Source organism: Anser anser, assembly GCF_964211835.1.
Source record: "Anser anser genome assembly, chromosome: W".
In the NCBI taxonomy this organism is placed as follows: domain Eukaryota; kingdom Metazoa; phylum Chordata; class Aves; order Anseriformes; family Anatidae; genus Anser; species Anser anser.
The window spans coordinates 8,824,491-8,845,896 of NC_139731.1; the positions used below are offsets into that span (position 1 = coordinate 8,824,491).

Below are 21,406 nucleotides of genomic sequence, written 5' to 3' on the forward strand. Positions count from 1 at the left end.
TTTATATAGGTTCTGAGGCTGTATATAGTTTTTCTCCCTCTTCTTTTTAAAGATGAAAGCTATACAGGACACAACATGGCTTTGATATTTCATACAAAGTCATTGTGCATTATAGTATATGTAAGCAATAATGTAATTATATGTAGGACATCAACACATTAATATTGTAAACTTCATAATAACGTTTTTAATACATCTACTTAGAATTTCAATGTACTGAAATCATTTATCTATATCTGAAAATAAATTTAAATCTTCCAAGCAAACTTAAGGAACTACTTAGAAATGTCTTTTTAAGATTTAAATCTTCAAACTACCACCTCTGGCGCGCAAGCGCACGGAGGGTAACTCCACGTCTGGGGAGACAACTCCCCTTTCTAGTAACTTCCCTGATTTGGGGCGTCATCAGTGTGCGTCGCGACTGAGCTGAGTTGTTTCTGGTCGCCGCTTTGGGAGTGAGGTTGTGTCGCGTAGGACTCGTTTGGAAGTGCGTGGTTGAGCGAGTTAGGCCCCACCCGTCATGTCGGAGAGCGCGGAGAGCCCTGTGGGGGCCCATACTCCTCCTGAGTCCTCTGCTCAGGGTTCCACTGCTGCTGAGCCGCGGATCATCAGAGTCACAGTGAAGACCCCCAAGGAGAAGGAGGAGTTTGCAGTGTCCGAGACCAGCAACATCCAGCAGGTGAGAGGCTTGGGGGCGGCGGGGGAGGGGAGAGGGGGGGGCGGCGGGGGAAGAGGGGGGAGGCGGGCGGCGGGGTGCAGCCCTGCCCTGCCCGGGGTAAGAGCCCTCGCCTGTGGTTTCTACTTCTCGCATTGTAGGGTGGAGAGGGTCCTTCGCGATGACAAAGCAGCTCCATCTTATCCGAGCTGTTATCGGCGCTGTTGGGTGAGCACCGGGGCTGGCCCGGCCTTGCGGAGTGTGCTGCTAACTGAGGCTAGTGGGAGTGGTGAAGAAACCTGCTGCTTTGTTTCCACCACGACTCCTCTTCTTCCTGTTGCGATGCTGAGAGCTGGCCTTGGGAAGTGGACGTAGCTTCTTTTCTAAATTCTGAGTTGTCCTGCTGAGCTGACTCAGTTTGACAGTAGGAGGCTTGTTAGCTAACTAGTGCAACTGTAGAAAACATAGTACTGTCATGTATGTGATTGCATATAGTGACAATATATTTTTTTTAAATCTAAAACTGACTAGAAACAGCGAGTAGGTTATGGCAAACATCTCAGTTTTAGAAAAGCCATGTCTTCAGACCTTATATAACTTCCACTACAAATAGCACAGCTTGTTCTCTGTTCAGTTTTTAGGGTCTGATAACTCTGAATTGTTAGGGTTTTTGTTCTGCGTTTTTATGGAAGTTAGTGTCCAGTTATGCCTTTGGCTCAAGAGAAACAGTGGCACCTACTGAATCATTGACGCTATTTCCTGCAACACTTATGTTTTCTTTGGAGGCTTTCCATGTGAATATTGACCAAGACTTAATTTGTTTGGGGGCTACAAAACAGAAAAGGTGCAGTAAACGCTGGTGTTTCTTACAAGTTTTTACTCTTGGGGCAGTTCAAGATTCAAGCTTTCTTTTTTATGCCAATATTTGGCTTATAAGTGTTCCAGACATGTTTCACTGGTCTGCTCTCCACCTGCCAGATAGGTGAGATTACTCTTCTTGTCTTCACTGGTCGTTTGGCAGCTGCAGTATTGCATGGTATCTGCTACTCTGTAAGCTTAATTTCTAGGCTTTTCTACCAAAGCTGAAATTGTTGTCTGCTTTTGATTTTGTCCACTGTATTCCCAGCAATCTCAATCTGAAATGGGCACTTTTTCACTTCTCTGATCTTCATAGACTTGTGAATAGCATCGATGTAGCTGTTATAAAATTCTTTGTAGTTACTTAAAAACAAAAAAAAAGAACCCCGTATGCTGGATATAACTTAAGGATCGCATTTGTCCTGAAAAACTGTTTGATCGCAATAAGACTGAGTACTGCAGGAATTATAAACAAATTCACTTAAGATGTAAATTTTATAATGTATCTAACCTTAATAAGACGATTTCAAATGTGAATCCCAATGGTAATTTCAGGTTTGTCTAGTAGACAGTTGTCTTAAAACTGAAGAAATAGTTAAACAAGCTAACAAAACTGTAATTCTTTATTGAAACCAGTCATAAAAATTAATGATTAATATAATGTATTGCTTTAAAATAATTATAGACAATGAAGACATCTTAAACTTTAAACATTTTATTGGTATCCATTTGAGGTAATATTAACAGGTTAGACTTGCAGTTGAATTTCCATTACTGTGAAGTAAGACTGCTGTTGTCCCTGTGGGCCCTCCATTTGCATTGATTTCCCAGACCAAGTTACAGATAGTACAAAAAATTGCAGGACTTACAGTCTCTGTAGTGTGACTAGTATTGGCTATTTTTCTTAAAATGTCAAAATAATGTGTTAATAATAAGCATCAACTATAGATGTGATATTTCTAGAGCTAGCCCAGAAAATATGTTAGCCTCAAATAAGAAACAAATTGAGTGTCTGTTCAAATGTATCTGGGATCAGCAAGTGAACTGTTCTGTTGGTATAGGCAAGCCAGCAATGTCTGCCTTATTTGCAGGTGAGTTCAGGACTTTTTTTTCCACACAACTGAATGACTTGTATTTTGCTGTATGTTCCTGTAGCTAATATTACGGCTTAGTGACTTGGCTTGTTTTTGTTTACAGTCATTTCAGGATACTGCCAGAACAAAACCGTAAGATTTTAAAGTAAATAGGTTATTGAGGCTAAATTTAGGGCTACAAAAATGTATTTTATATTGCTTCATTGACTGTAAGCCAGGTTTGCAGCTGTTCAAAGTTGATGAATTTTTTCATCTGTTTGAAGACTTCAGCAACATAGTTTGTTATTGCTGACCTACGCTGTTCCTCCAGAACAGGCAGTATGCGTAGGTTAGAATGGAAAAGAACACACAAGTCAAGCACCAAGCCACTGTAGGAGGTGAGTTGATTGTGTCACCCATATGTCTTTATTTTCTGTGGTACAGCTTGGTTCAGTATTAGGATAAGGACCAAATATTTGCTTACTTGATTTGGGAAGATACTGAACTTACAGGCCCATACACTGTTCTGTATAAAGACTTGTATTCATGATAGGTAAGGATGAATACCTATAAGCCTGCTGATTTGAAATACACAGGAGACTTCAGCTCAGTTAGCTCTGTTTATCTTTCTTCATGTATTCATGACAACACAGTCTGTGCGATTCCTTGTGTAGTAGGTTTGACTTAACAGTGTGTTTTTTAGAATCATAGAATCATTAAGGTTGGAAAAGACCTCCAAGATCATCTGGTCCCAACCATCCCTCTACCACCAATATCACCCACTAAACCGTGTCCCTAAGTACCATGTCCAACCTTTCCTTAAACACCCCCAGGGACAGTGACTCCATCACCTCCCTGGGCAACCCATTCCAATGCCTGACTATGCTTTCTGAGGAAAAAATGTCCTCTAATTTCCAACCTAAACCTCCCCTGGTGCAACTTGAGGCCATTCCCTCTAGTCCTATCGCTGGTTATCTGGGAGAAGAGGCCGACCACCCTCTCCCCACAACTTTGTTTCAGGTAGTTATAGTGAGCAATAAGGTCTCCCCTGAGCCTCCTCTTCCCCAGACTAAACAACACCAGTTCACTCAACTGCTCCTCATAGGACTTGTGTTCCAGGCCCTTCACCAGCTTTGTAGCCCTTCTCTGGATGCGCTTCAGGGCCTCGATGTCCTTCTTGTAGTGAGGGGCCCAAAAGTGAACACAGTACTCAAGGTGTGGCCTCAGGAGAGCAGAGTACAGGGGGACAATCACCTCCCTGGTTGTTGTGGTTTTAACCCAGCTGGCAGCTAAACACCACACAGCCATTTGCTCACCCTCCCCCCTCCCTCTCTGGGATGGGGGAGAGAAACAAGAAAACTGAAGCCTGTGGGTTGAGATAGAGAGAGTTTATTAGGACAGAAAATATAATACTAATAATACGCACAAAACAAGTGATGCGCAATGCAATTGCTCCCCACCTGCTGACCGATGCCCAGCCTATCCCCAAGCAGCCGGCCCCCCCACCCCGGCCAGCCACCCCTATATATTGTTTAGCATGACGTCAGATGGTATGGAATACCCCTTTGGCCAGTTTGGGTCAGCTGTCCTGGGTCTGTCCCCTCCCAGCTCCTGCTGCACCCCCCAGCCTGCCCGCTGGCAGGACAGAGCGAGAAGCCGGAAAGTCCTTGGCTTGGTGTAAGCACTGCTCTGCAACAATTAAAACATCAGCATGTTATCAGCACTCTTCTCATCCTAATCCAAAACATAGCACCCTACCAGCTACTAGGAGGAAAATAAACTCTATCCTAGCTAAAACCAGGACATATATCTACCCCTTATTCCATACCATTAATGTCATGCTCAGATTACACCCTTTCCAATACATTCCAATTGACCACCATTTTCATTATATAGGATGTTCACTGAGTTTGCGTAGTCCATGACTGACTTCAGGCTCCATCTGTCATTGCAGTCTTTCAGGGCAGAAGAGATGGTGTGTGATGTTGGATTGTCATACATTGAAGCCCGTTCTCGTTCCATCACATCACTTTGCATGTCCAATTCTATCAAAATTCATTCATCAGTATCTGCGTAGTTGTTACTGTGATACCATTAACAGGACGTTGACATATAGGAATCATGGTAGTGATGACATACAGTATTATATAATAATTAACATAACACAATTCAACTCATGGGTTATTCTCACCCAGTATTAAATCCCCTTGGGGTACACACCAGACCTCCCCATTCTTTTGCATTACCCACCAAGTGCATCCAGGTCCCTGAGCAAAAGCAATCCCACGAATGGGTTTGCCTTTTCCTGAGGCAGGAGTAGCCCAGACTGTCTTCCCCAGCATGTTTCTTACGTGCAGTACAGGAACTTTATCCCCTTCTACAGTACGTAACAGGTTTGATGGGGCAGGTCCAGCTCGGTTGGCAGATCCCCTAGTATTGACTAACCAGGTGGCCTTTGCCAAATGCGTATCCCAATTTTTGAATGTCCCAGCACCCATTGCTTTCAGTGTAGTCTTTAACAGTCCATTGTATCGCTCAACTTTCCCGGAGGCTGGTGCATGATAGGGAATGTGATACACCCACTCAATACCACGTTCTTTGGCCCAAGTGTCTATAAGGTTCTTATATAAGGTTCTGGCATGGGGCACAGGATATGTTTCCAGCCATCCGGTGGTTGCTTCCACCATTGTAAGTATGTGGCGCTTGCCGTTGCGGGTTTGAGGGAGTGTGATGTAATCAATCTGCCAGGCCTCTCCATATTTATATTTCAGCCATTGTCCTCCATACCAAAGAGGCTTTGACCATTTGGCTTGCTTGATTGCAGCACATGTTTCACAATCATGAATAACCTGTGCTATAGTGTCCATGGTCAGGTCCACCCCTCGATCACGAGCCCATCTGTATGTTGCATCCCTGCCTTGATGGCCTGAGGTGTCATGGGCCCGTCGAGCTATAAATAATTCACCCTTATGTTGCCAGTCCAGGTCCACCTGAGCCACTTCAATCTTAGCAGCCTGATCCACCTGCTGGTTGTTCTGATGTTCTTCAGTAGCCCGATTCTTGGGCACATGAACATCTACATGGCATACCTTTACAACCAGGTTCTCTACCCGGGCAGCAATATCTTGCCACAATGCAGCAGCCCAGATGGGTTTGCCCCTGCGCTCCCAGTTGCTCTGCTGCCATTGCTGTAACCACCCCCACAGGGCATTTGGTACCATCCATGAATCAGTATAGAGATAGAGAACTGGCCACTTTTCTCGTTCAGCAATATCTAAAGCCAGCTGGATGGCTTTCACTTCTGCAAACTGACTCGATTTACCTTCTCCCTCAGCAGCTTCTGCAATTCGTCGTGTAGGACTCCATACAGCAGCCTTCCATCCTTCTTCCATCCCCAGAAGGGTCCTCTGAGAGACCCGGCAAGGTAGACAACTGTTTCATGTCCTCTGTCTCTAAGGCAGCTATGCCAGAAGCCCACTGGAAACCTTTTGGGTCCTTGAAATATCCTCTTCTCAAATAGTGTATGCCAAGGATGCACGGAGCATCCGGGCCAGTCACAATACGGTGCTTTTCCCACTCATTCCCGGTTAGACTCACTTCAGCCTCCAATACAGTTAACTGCTGGGATCCCCCCATCACCCCATAAATACGGATGGGCTCTGGCCCTTTATAGCTTGATGGCATTAGATTACATTGTGCACCAGTGTCTACTGAAGCCTTATACTTCTGTGCATCTGACGTGCCAGGCCATCGAATCCACACAGTCCAATAAACTCGATTGTCCCTTTCCTCCCCCTGGCTGGAGGCAGGGCCCCTCTAGTCCTGGTCAGAATCTTCGTTTCTGTGTTTAAAGGACTGCCTGCGGGAAGTTGGAGCAGCAAACTTTTCAGAGAACCCCTTTTTCCCGATTGTTTTCTTTTGCAACTCATGTACCCGTCCCTCTAGGGTCGCGGTAGATTTTCCATCCCATTTTCTCATGTCCTCTCCATGGTCACGTAGGTAAAACCACAGGGTGGCGTGGGGTGTGTACCCACCATATTATCTTCCTTGCACGGATGAACGCTTACCCCTAATAGCTGAGACACTGGTTTGTACAGGTGGGGAGGAAAATAAACTCTCTTTAAGTTGGTGGACTTCTTCAGAGAGTTTCTCCACAGCTGAGACACAGGCCTGTAGGGAAGTGGAGAGACTTTCTTCATACTGCCGGAGCTGTTTAGCCACTTCATCCACTGTGGGTTCCTCATCCTCTTTCCAGGCCATTATTGCCAATGAGCTGGCATATGATGATGGTGCACTCCTTACAAACTTCCGCCACATGGACTTCATCTGGATCTGTGGATATTTGTGCATTGTCTAGGTCCTCATAAATCACCTCCCGTATGGCTAATTCCCTCAGGTACTGGATTCCCTTCTCCATGGTGGTCCACTTGCCTGGTAGACATACAAGTTCTTCCTTGAAGGGATACCTTTCCTGCACAGCTGACAGGAGACGCCTCCAGAGGCTGTAAGGTCGTACTCCATCTCCAGTTGCTTTGTCAATGCCTGCATTTCTAGCAAGGGATCCCAGGCGCCTGGCTTCCCTGCCCTCTAATTCCACACAATTGGCTCCGGTGTCCCAGCACGGGAGCAGCCAGGTGACAAGCTGCTCACCTATACAGCAACTGAAATCTTTTTGCACATCTCATAGCTCACACTCGTATAGGTTTCGGCTAGATACCGCTATTTTTTCGACATCCTCATCTTCATCCTCCTGCTCCTCTGATGGCCCAGCCTCGTCTTCTCTATACTTAGACCTAGCAGAAGACTGTCTGCGTTCCAAACGACCTGAATCTATATACCATTTTCTCATCTTGGTTACGGGTGCAACCGACACTGGTACAGTTTGTTTCCCTGGCTCAGCCTTGGGGCCCGTTTTAGGGCTTGGAGTGGCCGCTGGCTCTGTCTCAGAGGTTGAAGTGGCCGCTGGGTCTGTCACTGGGGTTATATTGGCATTGAGTGCAGCTCGGTAAGCATAGGCCAAGCCCCAGCATGTTGCAGTGATTTCTTTATGTCTGGTACTGCCAGGGTGATGACACCTTTTTCAAGCACTCTACCAGTTTTTTTAGGATTTTTCAGTTGTTCGGGGGTAAATTTCCAAAGCACTGGAGGTGCCCACTGCTCTAGATGCCTGCCCATATCCTCCCACTCTCCCTGCCACTCATAACTATCCTGCCTCAGGACAGATCTCTGGATGACACTCTTAAGTATTTGTTTAACCTTAGACAAAACCTGAAGTGCATTCAGGAGACATAGCAATGAGAACATGCTGGTCTGAACATCCCAAGGATATTCAAAGTTCTGGAAAGCTACCGTAACTCGCCTGGAGGAGAAGAAAGGGAGAGTGAACAAATGGGAAAAAACATCTTCCCCTGACCCCTCCATAGACTAGCTCCCTGAAGAAAAAGCATGAAAGGTGTAATTATTAACAGTTTCTGAGGTAGGGTTCCCAAAGTATGGAGTTGATGACAATGCTGAGTACAAATACCAGATTAATCTCATGGCCGGTAATTTTATCATATCGTAAGCCAGTGTTACACAGTACAGCAAAATAATAACCTTGTACCAACCCCCAGAAGTGATAAGTAATACGACAGGGAACGTATGCAGTAAGTCATGTGCTATATAACTGAATTCGGAAAACAGGCACAGCATACTTGAGATCACAAAAATCGGCATTGTGATTAGTAACTATTAAGATTCTGATAAGCATTACATCAGTTTGTTTTAACACACTCTTGTCAAATCTGTCGTTATCTCAACCATTCGTGCCCCACGTTGGGCGCCTAAAGGACTGTTGTGATTTTAACCCGGCTGGCAGCTAAACACCACACAACCGTTCGCTCACCCTCCCCCTTCCCTCTCTGGGGTGGGGGAGAGAAACGAGAAAACTGAAGCCTGTGGGTTGAGATAGAGACAGTTTATTAGGACAGAAAATATAATACTAATAATACGCACAAAACAAGTGATGCGCAATGCAATTGCTCCCCACCCGTTGACCGATGCCCAGCCTATCCCCGAGCAGCCGGCCCCCCCACCCCGGCCAGCCACCCCTATATATTGTTTAGCATGACGTCAGATGGTATGGAATACCCCTTTGGCCAGTTTGGGTCAGCTGTCCTGGGTCTGTCCCCTCCCAGCTCCTGCTGCACCCTCAGCCTGCTCGCTGGCAGGACAGAGCGAGAAGCCGGAAAGTCCTTGGCTTGGTGTAAGCACTGCTCTGCAACAATTAAAACATCAGCATGTTATCAGCACTCTTCTCATCCTAATCTAAAACATAGCACCCTACCAGCTACTAGGAGGAAAATAAACTCTATCCTAGCTAAAACCAGGACACTGGTCCTGCTGGCTACACTATTGCTGATGCAAGCCAGGATGCCATTGGCCTTCTTGGCTGCCTGGGCACTCTGCTGGCTCATGTTCAGGCGAACGTTGACCAGCACCCCCAGATCCTTTTCCTCTGCACAGCTTTCCAGCCACTCTGCCCCAAGCCTGTAGCGTTGCATGGGGTTGTTGTGACCAAAGTTCAGGACCCAGCACTTAGCCATGTTGAACCTCATCCCACTGGCTTCTGCCCATCAGTCCAACCTATCCAGGTCCCTCTGCAGGGCCTTCCTACCCTCTGGCAGATCGATACTTCCCCCCAACTTGGTGTCATCTGCAAATTTACTGAGGGTGCACTCAATTCCCTCATCCAAATTGTCAGTGAAGATATTAAAGAGGATGGGCCCCAACACTGCCCCCTGGGGAACACTACTCATGACTGGTCGCCAGCTGGATTTCACTCCATTCACCACTGCTTTCTGGGCCAGGCTGTCAAGCCAGTTTTTAATTCAGCAAAGAGCGTACCTGTTTAGTAAAACTCAGACACAGAGAGAGCAGTCATGTTACAGGCTACTCATACATTTCTATGTATGAATCTTTTCTTAGTGAGTGACTTGAATTGAGTGCTGAGGTGTTGGAATAGGTTATGTTAAAAGCAATTTTACTCTTCTTTTATTCTTTTTACCCTGTATCTTTTAATATGAACATATCAGCGTTTACAGAGTTGAAGATTTTGTTGTAATTGATTCAGAGTTACCATCCACCAACATATATGCAGGCTGCAAGATATCAAATTATGCATTTTATGAAAGCTGCAACTCCAAAACTGAATAACATAGCTTGCTTTATACTCTTAATTATTAAGCCAGCAGAGTTTGGTTATAGCAACTATGCAATATTAATCTTAGAAGCTTGCAGTTCTTGCAGAGAATCCTACATTTATCTGAAAATTTCAGGGTAATGTCCATTTGGAAAACTTAGTAAAATCAAGTTTCGTTCATATAACCGTAGAAAATGTTTTTCAATTTTGTTTTCTCCGTTTTTATTTAACTTCAACCGTTTAATGGAATCTTTCTTCAGTGAGAAATATAGTTTTCAGTAGTAATAGATATTGTCAGTTTGTAGTATATTCTTTAATTATATACCTGAAAATTCTACTTTCTGTACTACACTGAATTATAAATAAACTTATCTACTGAATTGTGTGTAAATGTATGTGCAGTGTGTTGGGATTCTGTTCATTTACAAATGGAGATCTGGTTAGAATTGTATTCTCTGTTTAAAATTTGAACGAAGATTATCATTTAAATCCATAAATCAGTGAACTGCTATTCCTATTAAAATATATAGTTGAAAGTTTAAGTCATCAAGGGTATGTTTCTATGATTTTATGACTTGAAACAACAGTTCTGAACAAGATTTTATTTTTTTTTCAAATGATGTTGTAGTAGAACAGTGATTTGAGAAACTGTGGGAACTGTAAAATTCTGTCCTCTAGATATAAACCCTTGCTTTAATGTCCCCAACACTGTGCTCAAAAGAGAGTTTGGTTTGGGAAGAGTCAGGAACTTCATTGTTGTTTTTTTTTTTTATTGTCATCTAGATAAAGGTTATAACTCTAGTATTTTCAAAGCAGTCACAGTTTTAGAGGCCTGCTTTACATTGTTTTCAGTGGGAGTTGGATGTTTAATTCCATGGGGCCTCTTTTGGCCTACTGTAATCTGATTTTGAAGTGTCTCATATTAAACCAAGGTTGAGAGAAATTGAGAAAATCTCTTAATTCGTTTTCTTTAACAGCATTTTGTCATGTGAATGGGCACTAATGCCATCAAAAACAGGAACTATTGTAGCATACTGTGGGGCAGCAGAAAGCTTTTGAATCATTATATAGTGGTAACATCAAAAGATGACAGTTTGGGTTTTAAGACTTTTTTTTTTTTTTTTTTTTACACTTAGGATAATTTGGCCTAGGAGGGTCCTGTAAAAAAAATAGGACCTTTATATCCATAAAAATATCAGATATTTAAGTTAATGTTTGAAGAATGGATCTGTTCTGCAAAATGGCTGTATGAAATAGTCTCCTTTTTAGTCAGCTGTTATACTTCATGTGTATGAAAAGATATTGGCTTTATTCAGTGACAAAATGTTTGCTAAAACTAGCTGAACTATGAGAGTGCAAGTTGAATTCTCACTTTTTTTTTTCAGAACTGGGCATCAATAGAGTGCATCACCTATGCTTGTCAAAACCTTTAGAGATGATCAAGTTGAGCAGGTGTAATAAGTTTTAACTTAATTTGTGGAGCTTGCTCTCTTCTGTTACTGTTGAACAAAAGAGCAGAGTTTTGTTAGAGTATTGGGTTTTGTGAATTTGAAGATATTTGGCATGGAAGTCATTGAGAGCGTAAACAAAATTGTTTGAGTGCTGCTAAAAACATTCTCAAGGTGAAAAATTATTCTGTCCTGTAAAAATAAAATAGTTAATTTGTTTCTGTTAACTCTAAATGTTTTAAATTAAAAAAAAATGAAATGGTAATCCAGGCAAGGCACTTCAACTTTCAACAAAAACAAAACAAACAAAAAAAAAACACAGGAAAACCAACTTGTATTGAAAATGTTTTTCAGGATTTTTTTAGTACAGATACATAGATCATAGAATATCCCGAGTTGGAAAGGACCTGTAAGGATCATCAAGTCCAATTGCTGGACTCTCTTCCTTCAGCAAAAAGTGTGCTATAGATGTGTTAATGTGTTATTGATTGTATCTTTGTTAACAATAATCAGGAGATTCATTTGCAAAATATTTTAGATGGTAACCTAGATTTTTATATGGTCTTCTGTTGTGGATGAAACATCAAACAGGTGGTTTTTGTTCATATCTTCTCATTCAGAAGCTGAAAGGTTGTGCTGAATGCAAGTGGTGCTGATGAAGAGACCTGACACTGTTTTGCAGTTCTGTTGGGCTTTTAATATAGATATGATTCAATTATACAAAGCTGTAGCTCAGCATTCACAATAGTCATTATACTGGCTGGAAAGAGATCCCTTGCACATGTGGATCATTTGCATATATTGCTATAGGAGTGTTTTGGTTTGTTTTTGTGGTCATGGTTCACAGACATATTCATTTCTTACTGTAGTACTGTTTTTACAGGTCATCTAATTACCATGGCTACATGTTACTAGAGAAAGGGAAGTGTTATATGCTTTGATACCTGTATACTGGTAACATTTAGTGTGGATAAGCTCTATGATAAGTGTCTTGTTTCCTTGACCTTGTGAATAAATATCTCTTTCTAAAAATGTGCAACAATGTTTAGGATGAAGTTGAAGTAGTCTGGACGTTGATTATACTACAGCATCGGCAATCTGATGACAACTAAGTTGTTGATAGTAAATGAGTTTGGATAAACTATGTTACTCTTTGATCTGGCACAGTATGGTAGTTCTTTATTCTTATGTGTTATCTCTGTATCAGATTATTAGGATTTCTGCTGTTTTTAATGTCACAGTGGAATGTATATTCTTAAGAATAGTTAACCGGAAAAATGTAGAATGGGAAGCAACTGCCTACACAATTTCTCTGCAGAAAAGGATCTAGAGACTATAGCTGTTAAATGAATCAACACTGTTAAACTGTGTTTTCCCCATATGGATTTTTTCACTTTTTCTTATAAATGATAATAATAGCTTTCAAGGTGTAGATTCCTTTGGTTTGAAGTATGGATAAGAATTCATATGGATTACTGTTGCTAGTTTTGATTCCTACATTACAGAAAAATATGGTTGGATTTAAAAATCTAGAGTGATGGGAATGATTTGATAGGAAAACAACCCTCAAGGAAATATTAGCCTTACTGCAACCTTTTATTCTGAGGAGAAAAACAATCTGTTTGCATTGTCCATGGTGGACAGGACAATGAAGAAATAGGATAGTGAAGCCCTGAAATAGATTCCTTAGAAGAAAACTATGGAGTCTCTGTCACTGGGGACCTCTTAGAACAGGTTAGATAAACATGTCTGAATAATTTAGGTGAGTAACCCACTTCCAGCAGGAATAGATTAAATGACTTCCTAGAATAGGCTTGCAAGCCTAAATTTTACCAGTGTAAAGGTTGACTTAAAAGATGTTTCTCTAAGAACTGGAATTGTGTGATGAGACTTCTGACTGAGTGCTACCTGCTACCCAGGCACAGAGACTTCTTACCTCTTGTGTCTTAGACTCATTGTTTTGGTATCTCTTTTATCTCCTCCTACGCTATAAATCCTTTCAATTAGGGACTTGCCTTCAGAGTATAATACAGTGGGGTTTTCCTTTGTTAGCCCTTCCTGTTATAAGATAATGATTTAGTAATAAGTCATTGCAAGATTAATATTTGGGGTTCGTGTATGGGAGCTGTATTGGGTTTGTGTGGCAAGGTTTTGGTAGCAGGGGGCTGCAGGGGTGGCCTCTGTGAGAAGAATCCAGAAGCTGCTCCATGTTAGATAAGGGCCAAATTTCAGCCGGCTCCAAAGGGACCTGTCACTGACCAGTCAAGCCAACAAGCGATGTTGTTTACACCTCTGTGAGAGCAGATTTAAGAAGGGGGGGGGGGGGACTGCTGCGCAACAGCAGCTGGGAGAGTGAGGACTGAGAAACAGCCCTGTAGACACCAAGGTCAGTGAAGAAGGAGGGGGAGAAGGTGTTTCAGGTGTCGGAGCAGAAGTTCCCCTGCAGCCTGTGGAGAGGACCATGGTGGAGCAGGTTGTCCCCCTGCAGCCCATGGTGTACCCCATGGTACGGACCCATATTTGGAGCAGTTCTTGAAGAGCTGCTGCCTGTGGGAAGTCCATGCAGGATCAGTTCGTGAAGGATGGCATCCCATGGGAGGGATCCCACGTTGGAGCAGGGGAAGGAGAGTGACCATGAAGGAGCGGCGGAGGTGAAGTACTATAGACTAACCGCAGCCCCCATTCCCCTGTGCCACTCAAGGGGAGGAGGTGGAAGAGGGTGGATGGGGGGAAGGTGTTTTTAGTTTTTCTTTGTTTCTTGCTTCTCTAGCTTGTTAGTAATAGGCAATAAATTTCTCTAATCTCCTTTTGCTGAGTCTGTTTTGCTTGTGACGATAATTGTTGAGTGATCTCTGTCCTTGTCTCAACCCTTGAGCCCTTTTCATAACATTTTCTCAACCCTTTCCCTTTGAGGAGGGGGAAAGAGAGAGTGGTTGTGGTGGAGCTCAGCTGCCCAGCTGAGTAAAACCACCACAGGAGCTCGCTAGGGTGTTTCAAATAGGATTCTTTTAAAATAATGTTTACCATACTACTTGAAAAATGTTAAATATGTTGAACTTCTGGAGGGTTTCTTAACTGCCTAACATCCTTTCAGAAACAGTCTACTGACTAGTCACGTTGAATAAATTGATCTGTTTTTCTTGAATATTTGCCTTTTCATGTTTTGTGAACTAATTACTTTTTCTATGAGAATACTTCTCTGCAGAATAATGAATCTCAGTCAAAACTAAATTGAAGCATAACCTGATTATATTACTGGTTAAGAATGCAGGAAGGGATACAATGGCTTACCAGGTTCCATTGTTTTAATGAGGGTATGATTTTAGCTGTCAGCTTAAATATGTGACTATTCACCATGCCCTGGGCTGGAAGCACATTTCGTGTAGCTGTCATGAGTTGGGTGAGAGAGTAGAGCCACCACAGAAGTAACCTTTGACTGTACAGAAAGGAATACTAGTTCTGATTCATGGAAGGCAGCAGTATTATGTTCAAGAAGAAAGGGTACTGTTACTTTCAGCGCTAGCACAAATGTGACATTGTATCCTCAGTATGCCAGCAACAGATAGTTTTATTGGCATATTGAATAATATATATTGTGTTATGGGTATGTGCTTGACTGCTCCACTTAAAGACTTCACTGTGGCTTCAAATTTTTGTTATTACCAGCTATATAGTTAGTGCTATAGATATGAAACACTTGGCTTCCTTTGTGCAGAAAAGGAATGACTTGATTTCTCTTTTGGACAAAAAAAAGCTGAGAACTTACTGAATTATTTCTAGGTTGTGTAAAGCAGAACATATAGTGCAAGTGGGTTAGTATAATAAATGTGAGCAACAGTTCTGCTGTAAATTATTAAAAATGTAATAGTTCAGTATTCAATATAATAACTTTTTGTTTAGTTCAAGGAAGAAATTTCTAAGCGTTTCAAGTCCCACGCTGATCAACTTGTTCTGATATTTGCTGGAAAAATTTTAAAAGATCAAGATACTTTGATTCAGCATGGAATTCACGATGGACTCACTGTTCACCTGGTCATCAAAACACAAAACAGGTAACCTGAATTACGAGCAGTCTATTTACCTCTAAGAAATTAAAAATGTTCTTAATTACTGGTGCAATTGCTTTCTTTTGGACAAACCTAGATTTGACTACAGTACATTCAAAAGCAGTACAAATACTCTTGTTATGGAACAAGAGAGGCAACTCAAATTCTGTAAGGTTGTGAGGATAAGGCTAAGGATCCCTAAAACAAGATACAGATTGAGGAAACAGTTCATTGGCAGGCATCCCAGGCACAGGATGAAAAAGTGGTAATAGCTGTGGTGATGCCCATCAATTTAATTTTTTGAAAGTCCTGTTCTGAAAAAGTGATGACATGACAGATGTCTGAGAATCATAGAAGGGTTGAGGTTGGAAGGGACCTCTGGAGGTCATCTGGTCAAAGTCCCATGATCAAGCAGGGACACCTAGAGCAGGTTGCCCAGGACCATGTCCATGTGGCTTTTGAAGATCTCCAAGCAGGGAGACTAAACCTCTCTGGGCAACCTGTTTCAGTGCTCAGTCACCTGCACAGTAAAGAAGTGCTTCTTGATATTGAGACAAAACCTCATGTATTTCACTTTGTACCCGTTGTCTCTTATCCTGTCACTGGGTACCACTGAAAAGAGCCTGGCTCTGTCCTCTTCATTGTACCCTCCCTTTATGTATTTATAGATATTGTTCCCCATGAGCTGCTTCTACTCCAGGTTAAACAGTCCCAGCTCTCTCTGCCCTTCCAGTCCCTTGATCAGCTTGGTAGTCTGGACTTGTTCCTGTAGCTCTGTCTCTCGTGTGTTGAGGGACCCTGAATTCCATGCACTATGCCAGGTGTGGTCTTACCAGCCCTGAGTAGAGGGGAAGGATCGCCTCCCTTGACCTGCTGGCATTGCATCACTTAATGTGTCCCAGGATACCATTAGCCTTCTTAAGCAGCAAGGGCACATTGCTGACTCGTGTTCAACTTGTTGTCCATCAGAACCCCCAGATCCTTTTCCGGCAGGCTGCTTTCCAGCTGGGTGGCTCCCAAGCATGTGCTGGTGCCTGGGGTTGTTCCTCCATAGGTGCAGGACTTCACACTTCCCATTGTTGAAACTCATGAGGTTTGTGTCAGCCTAATTCTCCAGAATGTCTGGGTCCCTCTAGATGGCAGCATGACCCTTGGCATATCAGCCATTCCCTTTGGTTTCATATCATCCATGAGTTTACTACGTGTATAGTCTACCCCATGGTCCAGATCATTAATGAAGATGTTGAACAGGACCGGACCCAGTATTGACCTCTGGAATACACCACTATTTACTGACCTCCAACTAGACAAGGTTCCATTTATAACAACCCTCTGGACCTGGTGATTTGGCCAGTTTTTAACTGACTTTGCTGCCTGTCCATTCATCAACAGCTTCTTTATGAGGATCTTATGGAAGACATTGTCAAAGACCTTCCTGAAGTCCGGGAAGACAATATCCATTGCTCTTTCCTCATCCTACAGGCTGGTCATTTCATTACAGAAGCTTATCAAGTTGGTCAAGCAGGACTTGACTTCAGTGAATTCATGCTGATTATTCCTGATGGTTTTCTTCTCTTTCATGTGCCTGGAAATGGTTTCCAGGATGAGCTGTTCCATCACCTTCCCAGGTATCGAGATGAAGCTGACTGGCCTGTAGTCCATTGGGTCCTCCTTGCCTTTCTTGAAGATAGGAGCAACATTTGCTTTCATCTAGTCCTTGGGCACTTCTCCCAATCACCACAATTGATCAAAGATGATTGAGAGTAGCCTTGCAATGCCATCTGCCAGCTCCCTCAGCACTTATGGATGCATCCCCATGGACTTATGTATGTCCAGTTTGCTCAAGTATTCCCTGACCTGACCTTTTTCCACCAACAGTACATCTTCCTTGTTCCTGCCCTTTACCCCTGGTTTCTGGGACCTGGGATTCCTGAAGGCCAGTCTTGCTGATATAGACTGATGAGAAAGTATTCAATACTTCATCCTTTTCCTTGTCCTGTCATGACATTGTTTCTCTACTAAATGGCATTGTTTATTTTGTGTACTGGGTCTGGCTGGGATGGAGTTAACTTTCTTCATAGCAGTAGTGCTGCTTTGGATTTTTGACCAAAATAGTGTTGATAACGCACCAATTTTATTTATTTTTACTATTGCTGAACAGTGTTTACACAGTACACGGTATCACTGTCTCATGTTTCTCACTCTGTCCCATGTGCCTCCCCCCCCCCCCCCCCGTAGGCTAGGAGCGGACAAGAGGGACAAGAGGTAGGGATACTTACTTGTCCAACTTGTAATCTTTTAACTTCTCTCTCTCTCTCCCTCAGATCACAAGATCACCCAGCTCAACAAACACATGCTACTGGAAGTACTGCTACTGCATCAATATCAAGCAGTAGTACCTCAACATCAACTTCAACAAATAGTAACTCTTTTGGCTTGGGTAAGAATGTTGGTTAGGTAACATGGTGGGTATCTTGGGTACCTTGGTTTCAGGTAATAATCCTGTTTACATTTGAATGAAGCTCCAGGGCTAAAATAAATAAATAAAAATTACCAGTTACAAAAATTTGTGGTATTGGCTGTAAAATGTTTCTTACTAATAAGTTATAAGGAAAGTTGTTTCCTTATTTTTTATATACAGAACTTCAGGCTTGTGATGTTTCATCTTCAGGTGCCACTGATGTTGTATTCTGACAGTATAAGTAATTAACTCCTTCTAGTCTCCAGAATAAACAGTTCTCCAGATTTACTATTACCTTCTAAAAATGTGGAACTTCTTTCTGCGCTGAGCTCTGCAAAGGAGAATTTAAAACATTATTAGTTCTTGGTACATCAGCAAAAAGAACTCTGCTTTTTGTTTAGAATAGGAAGTATGCATCATATTACGAGATCCCTGTTTGGTGGTCTGTCCCTTCTTGGTGGTCAGGCTATAAGTGATTTATTACAAATGTATTGGAAAGTGTTGGGAAATAACCCAAGGCCCTAAAACTCAAGTATCCCTTGTACCTTAGCTATAGTAAAGTAGAATAAAAGCTGTTAGATTTGTAACAACTTATATTTCAGATGAGGTTTGGGTTTTTAGATGTCTTGTTATGTAATGAAGTAGCCTCTTTGTGGATGACTCCTTAACATCATTGCAAAGATGGAATTTCCATTGGTTTTCATTATTTTAAAGTGTGGGATACGTTTACATATTTAGAAAGAACCTGGATGTGTTTAGAAGTATACTAGAAACTGAAAGCTATAATTATATTTTTTCCTTCCTCTTAAAGGTGGTCTTGGAAGTTTGGCAGGTCTGAGTAGCCTGGGCTTAAATGCATCAAACTTTTCAGAGCTGCAAAGTCAGATGCAACGACAACTGATGTCCAACCCAGAAATGATGGTTCAGATAATGGAAAATCCATTTGTTCAGAGTATGCTTTCAAGTCCTGACATGATGAGACAGTTAATTATGGCTAACCCTCAAATGCAGCAACTGATACAGAGAAATCCAGAAATCAGTCACATGCTAAATAATCCAGATATAATGAGACAGGTATGTAGAAAGATCTATTAAGTTCATGACTTTGATTATACTGTAACTGTGAACAAAAGAGCAAAACTGGATATGCTCAGATGAGTGCTGAAATATTGTTGAAGAATTTAGGCTTGTTAGAAAGTCTGTAAAAGATCACTATAGGAAATGTTTTTATTTTTAGTTGCTTGTGTCTGTAATAGGCTGATAACTCAGAAAAATTACAGCATAGTTTTGAAAGATGCTAAAAACCATATAATCATATCTTCTGAGTTTAGAATTGGATGCCACTTGAAATCTTCTGTTATTCATCTAACAGTGAGTTTACCAAAAGTAATAATTCTCAAAAAAAAAAAACTTATTTCCAGTTTATTTAGAAGCAATTGGGACTACACAGTTAAAAATTATGTGGTGTGTAAGCTATGTCTTATGTGGCAGAGGGCATCAGGAAACAAAATGGAGGATTTTGAAAATAAAGGAATTGATTTTTATCAACTTCATGTTGTGAGAAAAATCCCAATAATTTTCTTCAGACAGGATCTTCTATGAAGCTGTTTTATTCGCGATTGCAATGGTGGGCATCCTGTCAATCAAGAGCGCATTTTAGTAAACAAATCATAACCTTTTACTCCCTATTACCCGACGCCTGATCACCTCCCCTGTTTCCTCATTGGCTGAGTGCTACAGGTTCACAAGCTACTCGACGCTCCTCTATACCATATATGTACAATTTTTCTTTTTTTTTTCAACCCTTTAATTTCTCCTTTCTTATGTTTTGAGAACTTGTGATCTTTGTTTTACTGTTCTCACACTGCTCATCCTGTTTTTCTCAAGCTTCTACCTTATTTTGGAACAGTGAGGCCTTCTACTGTCCACTTATCTACTTAGCATTTCTCCTTATTATGACTACACAACTACCTTGGAATACAGAAAAGTAATTCTCTACTGCAAAAACACAGCTTAGTTTCTTACAGTGTTATAAGATGAATGCTGTACTGATGTTAGAAATGGTAAGAGTATATTGTGCTCAAAAGGAGAAGAGAAGAAAGAACAGGATGGTATATTCAAGTTTTTTCCCTGCTTTTTTTCAGTGCTCTATGACTCAACTAGCATACTGGTAGCTGTGACAGAACTTTGACTAATATCAAATACCACTGACTCCCACTAAGATGACATCTGGTTTTGGCTTTAATCCTAATTTGAAACAGAGTTAGAAATTAGTAACTGACATACTGTTAAATGCTGATGTCTCCACTTTAGAATGTGTGCTGGATTTGGCTGGGATAGAGTTAATTTTCTTCATAGTAGCTTGCATGCTGTTATGTTTTGGATTTGTAATGATTTTTTTTTAAAGCAAATTAAAGGTGCACAAGTCCATGGGACCTGATGAGATGCATCCATGGGTCCTGAGGGAATTGGCGGATGTAGTTGGTAAGACACTATCCATCATACGTGAGAAGTTCTGGCAGTCCGATAAATTGGAAAAGGGGAAACAACCCCCATTTTTAAAAAATGAAAAAAAGGAAGACCTGGGGAATTACAGGCCAGTCAGTCTCACCTCTGTGCCTTGCAAAATCGTGGAGCAGATCCTCATGGAAACTATGCTAAGGCATGTGGAAAGCAGGGAGATGATTGGTAACAGCCAACATGGCTTCACTAAGGGCAGATGGTGCCTGAAAAATCAGGTGGCTTCCTACAGTGCAGTTACAGCATTGGTAGATAGGGGAAGAGCAACTGACAGCATCTACCTGGACTTGTGCAAAGCATTTGACACTGTCTCCCATGATATCCTTGTCTCTGAATTGGAGAGACATGGATTTGATGGATGGACCACTTGAAGTGTAAGGAATTGGCTGGATGGTCGCACCCAAAGAGTTGTGGTCAATGGCTCAATGTCCCGGTGGAGATCAGTAATGAATGGTGTCCCTCAGGGGTCAGTGTTGGGTCTGGCAGTGTTTAACATCTTTGTCAGTGACAATGGACAGTGAAATTGGTTGCACCCTCAGCAACTTTGCCGATGACACCAAGCTGTGTGGTGCGGTCGACATGCTGGAGGGAAGGGATGCCATCCAGAGAGACCTTGGCAGGTTTGAGAGGTGGACCTGTGCAAACATCATGGAGTTCAACAAGGCCAAGAGTGAGGTCCTCCATCTGGGCTGGGTCAATACCAAGCACAAATAGAGGTTGGGCAATGAGTGGATTGAGAACAACCCTGCAGAAAAGGACCTGGGGGTGCTGGTGGATGAGAAGAGCTGGCAATGTGTGCTTGTGGGCCCAGAAAGCCAGCCATATCCTGGGCTGCATCAAAATAAGCGTGGCCATCAAGTTGAGGGAGGTGATTCTCCTTCTCTACTCTGCTCTCGTGAGACCCCACCTGGAGTACTGTGCTCAGCTCTGGGGCCTCCAGCAAGTATTAGAATGACTCCAGAGGAGGGTCATGAAGATGATCAAGGGGCTAGAGCACCTCTCCTACAAAGACAGGCTGAAGGAGTTGGGGTTGTTCAGCCTGGAGAAGAGAAGGCTCTGGGGAGACCTTACAACAACCTTCCAATACCTAAAGGGGGTCTATAGGAAAGCTGGGGAGGACTTCTATGTCAGGGAGTGTAGTGATAGGACAAGAAGTAATGGCTTT

The 21,406-nt window shown here is 42.3% G+C and overlaps 1 protein-coding gene across 9 annotated transcripts in view; it reads left to right on the forward strand.

Annotated features, from left to right (window-relative positions):
* Positions 1 to 356: 356 nt before the first annotated feature.
* Positions 357 to 21,406, forward strand: part of LOC310888740 (ubiquilin-1-like) — a 34,671-nt gene continuing 13,621 nt past the window's right edge. For 2 of the 9 annotated variants that reach the window (XM_083815736.1, XM_083815738.1), the window contains exons 1-4: positions 360 to 679; positions 15,115 to 15,266; positions 17,585 to 17,700; positions 18,533 to 18,795. In XM_083815736.1, the coding sequence (XP_083671862.1) occupies positions 521 to 679; positions 15,115 to 15,266; positions 17,585 to 17,700; positions 18,533 to 18,795 (690 nt within the window). In that variant the 5' untranslated portion in view covers positions 360 to 520. Of the gene's footprint in view, positions 680 to 15,114; positions 15,267 to 17,584; positions 17,701 to 18,532; positions 18,796 to 21,406 lie in introns of all 9 variants that reach the window. The other 7 variants (XR_014576114.1, XM_083815740.1, XM_083815737.1 and 4 more) reach the window with 6 other exon arrangements.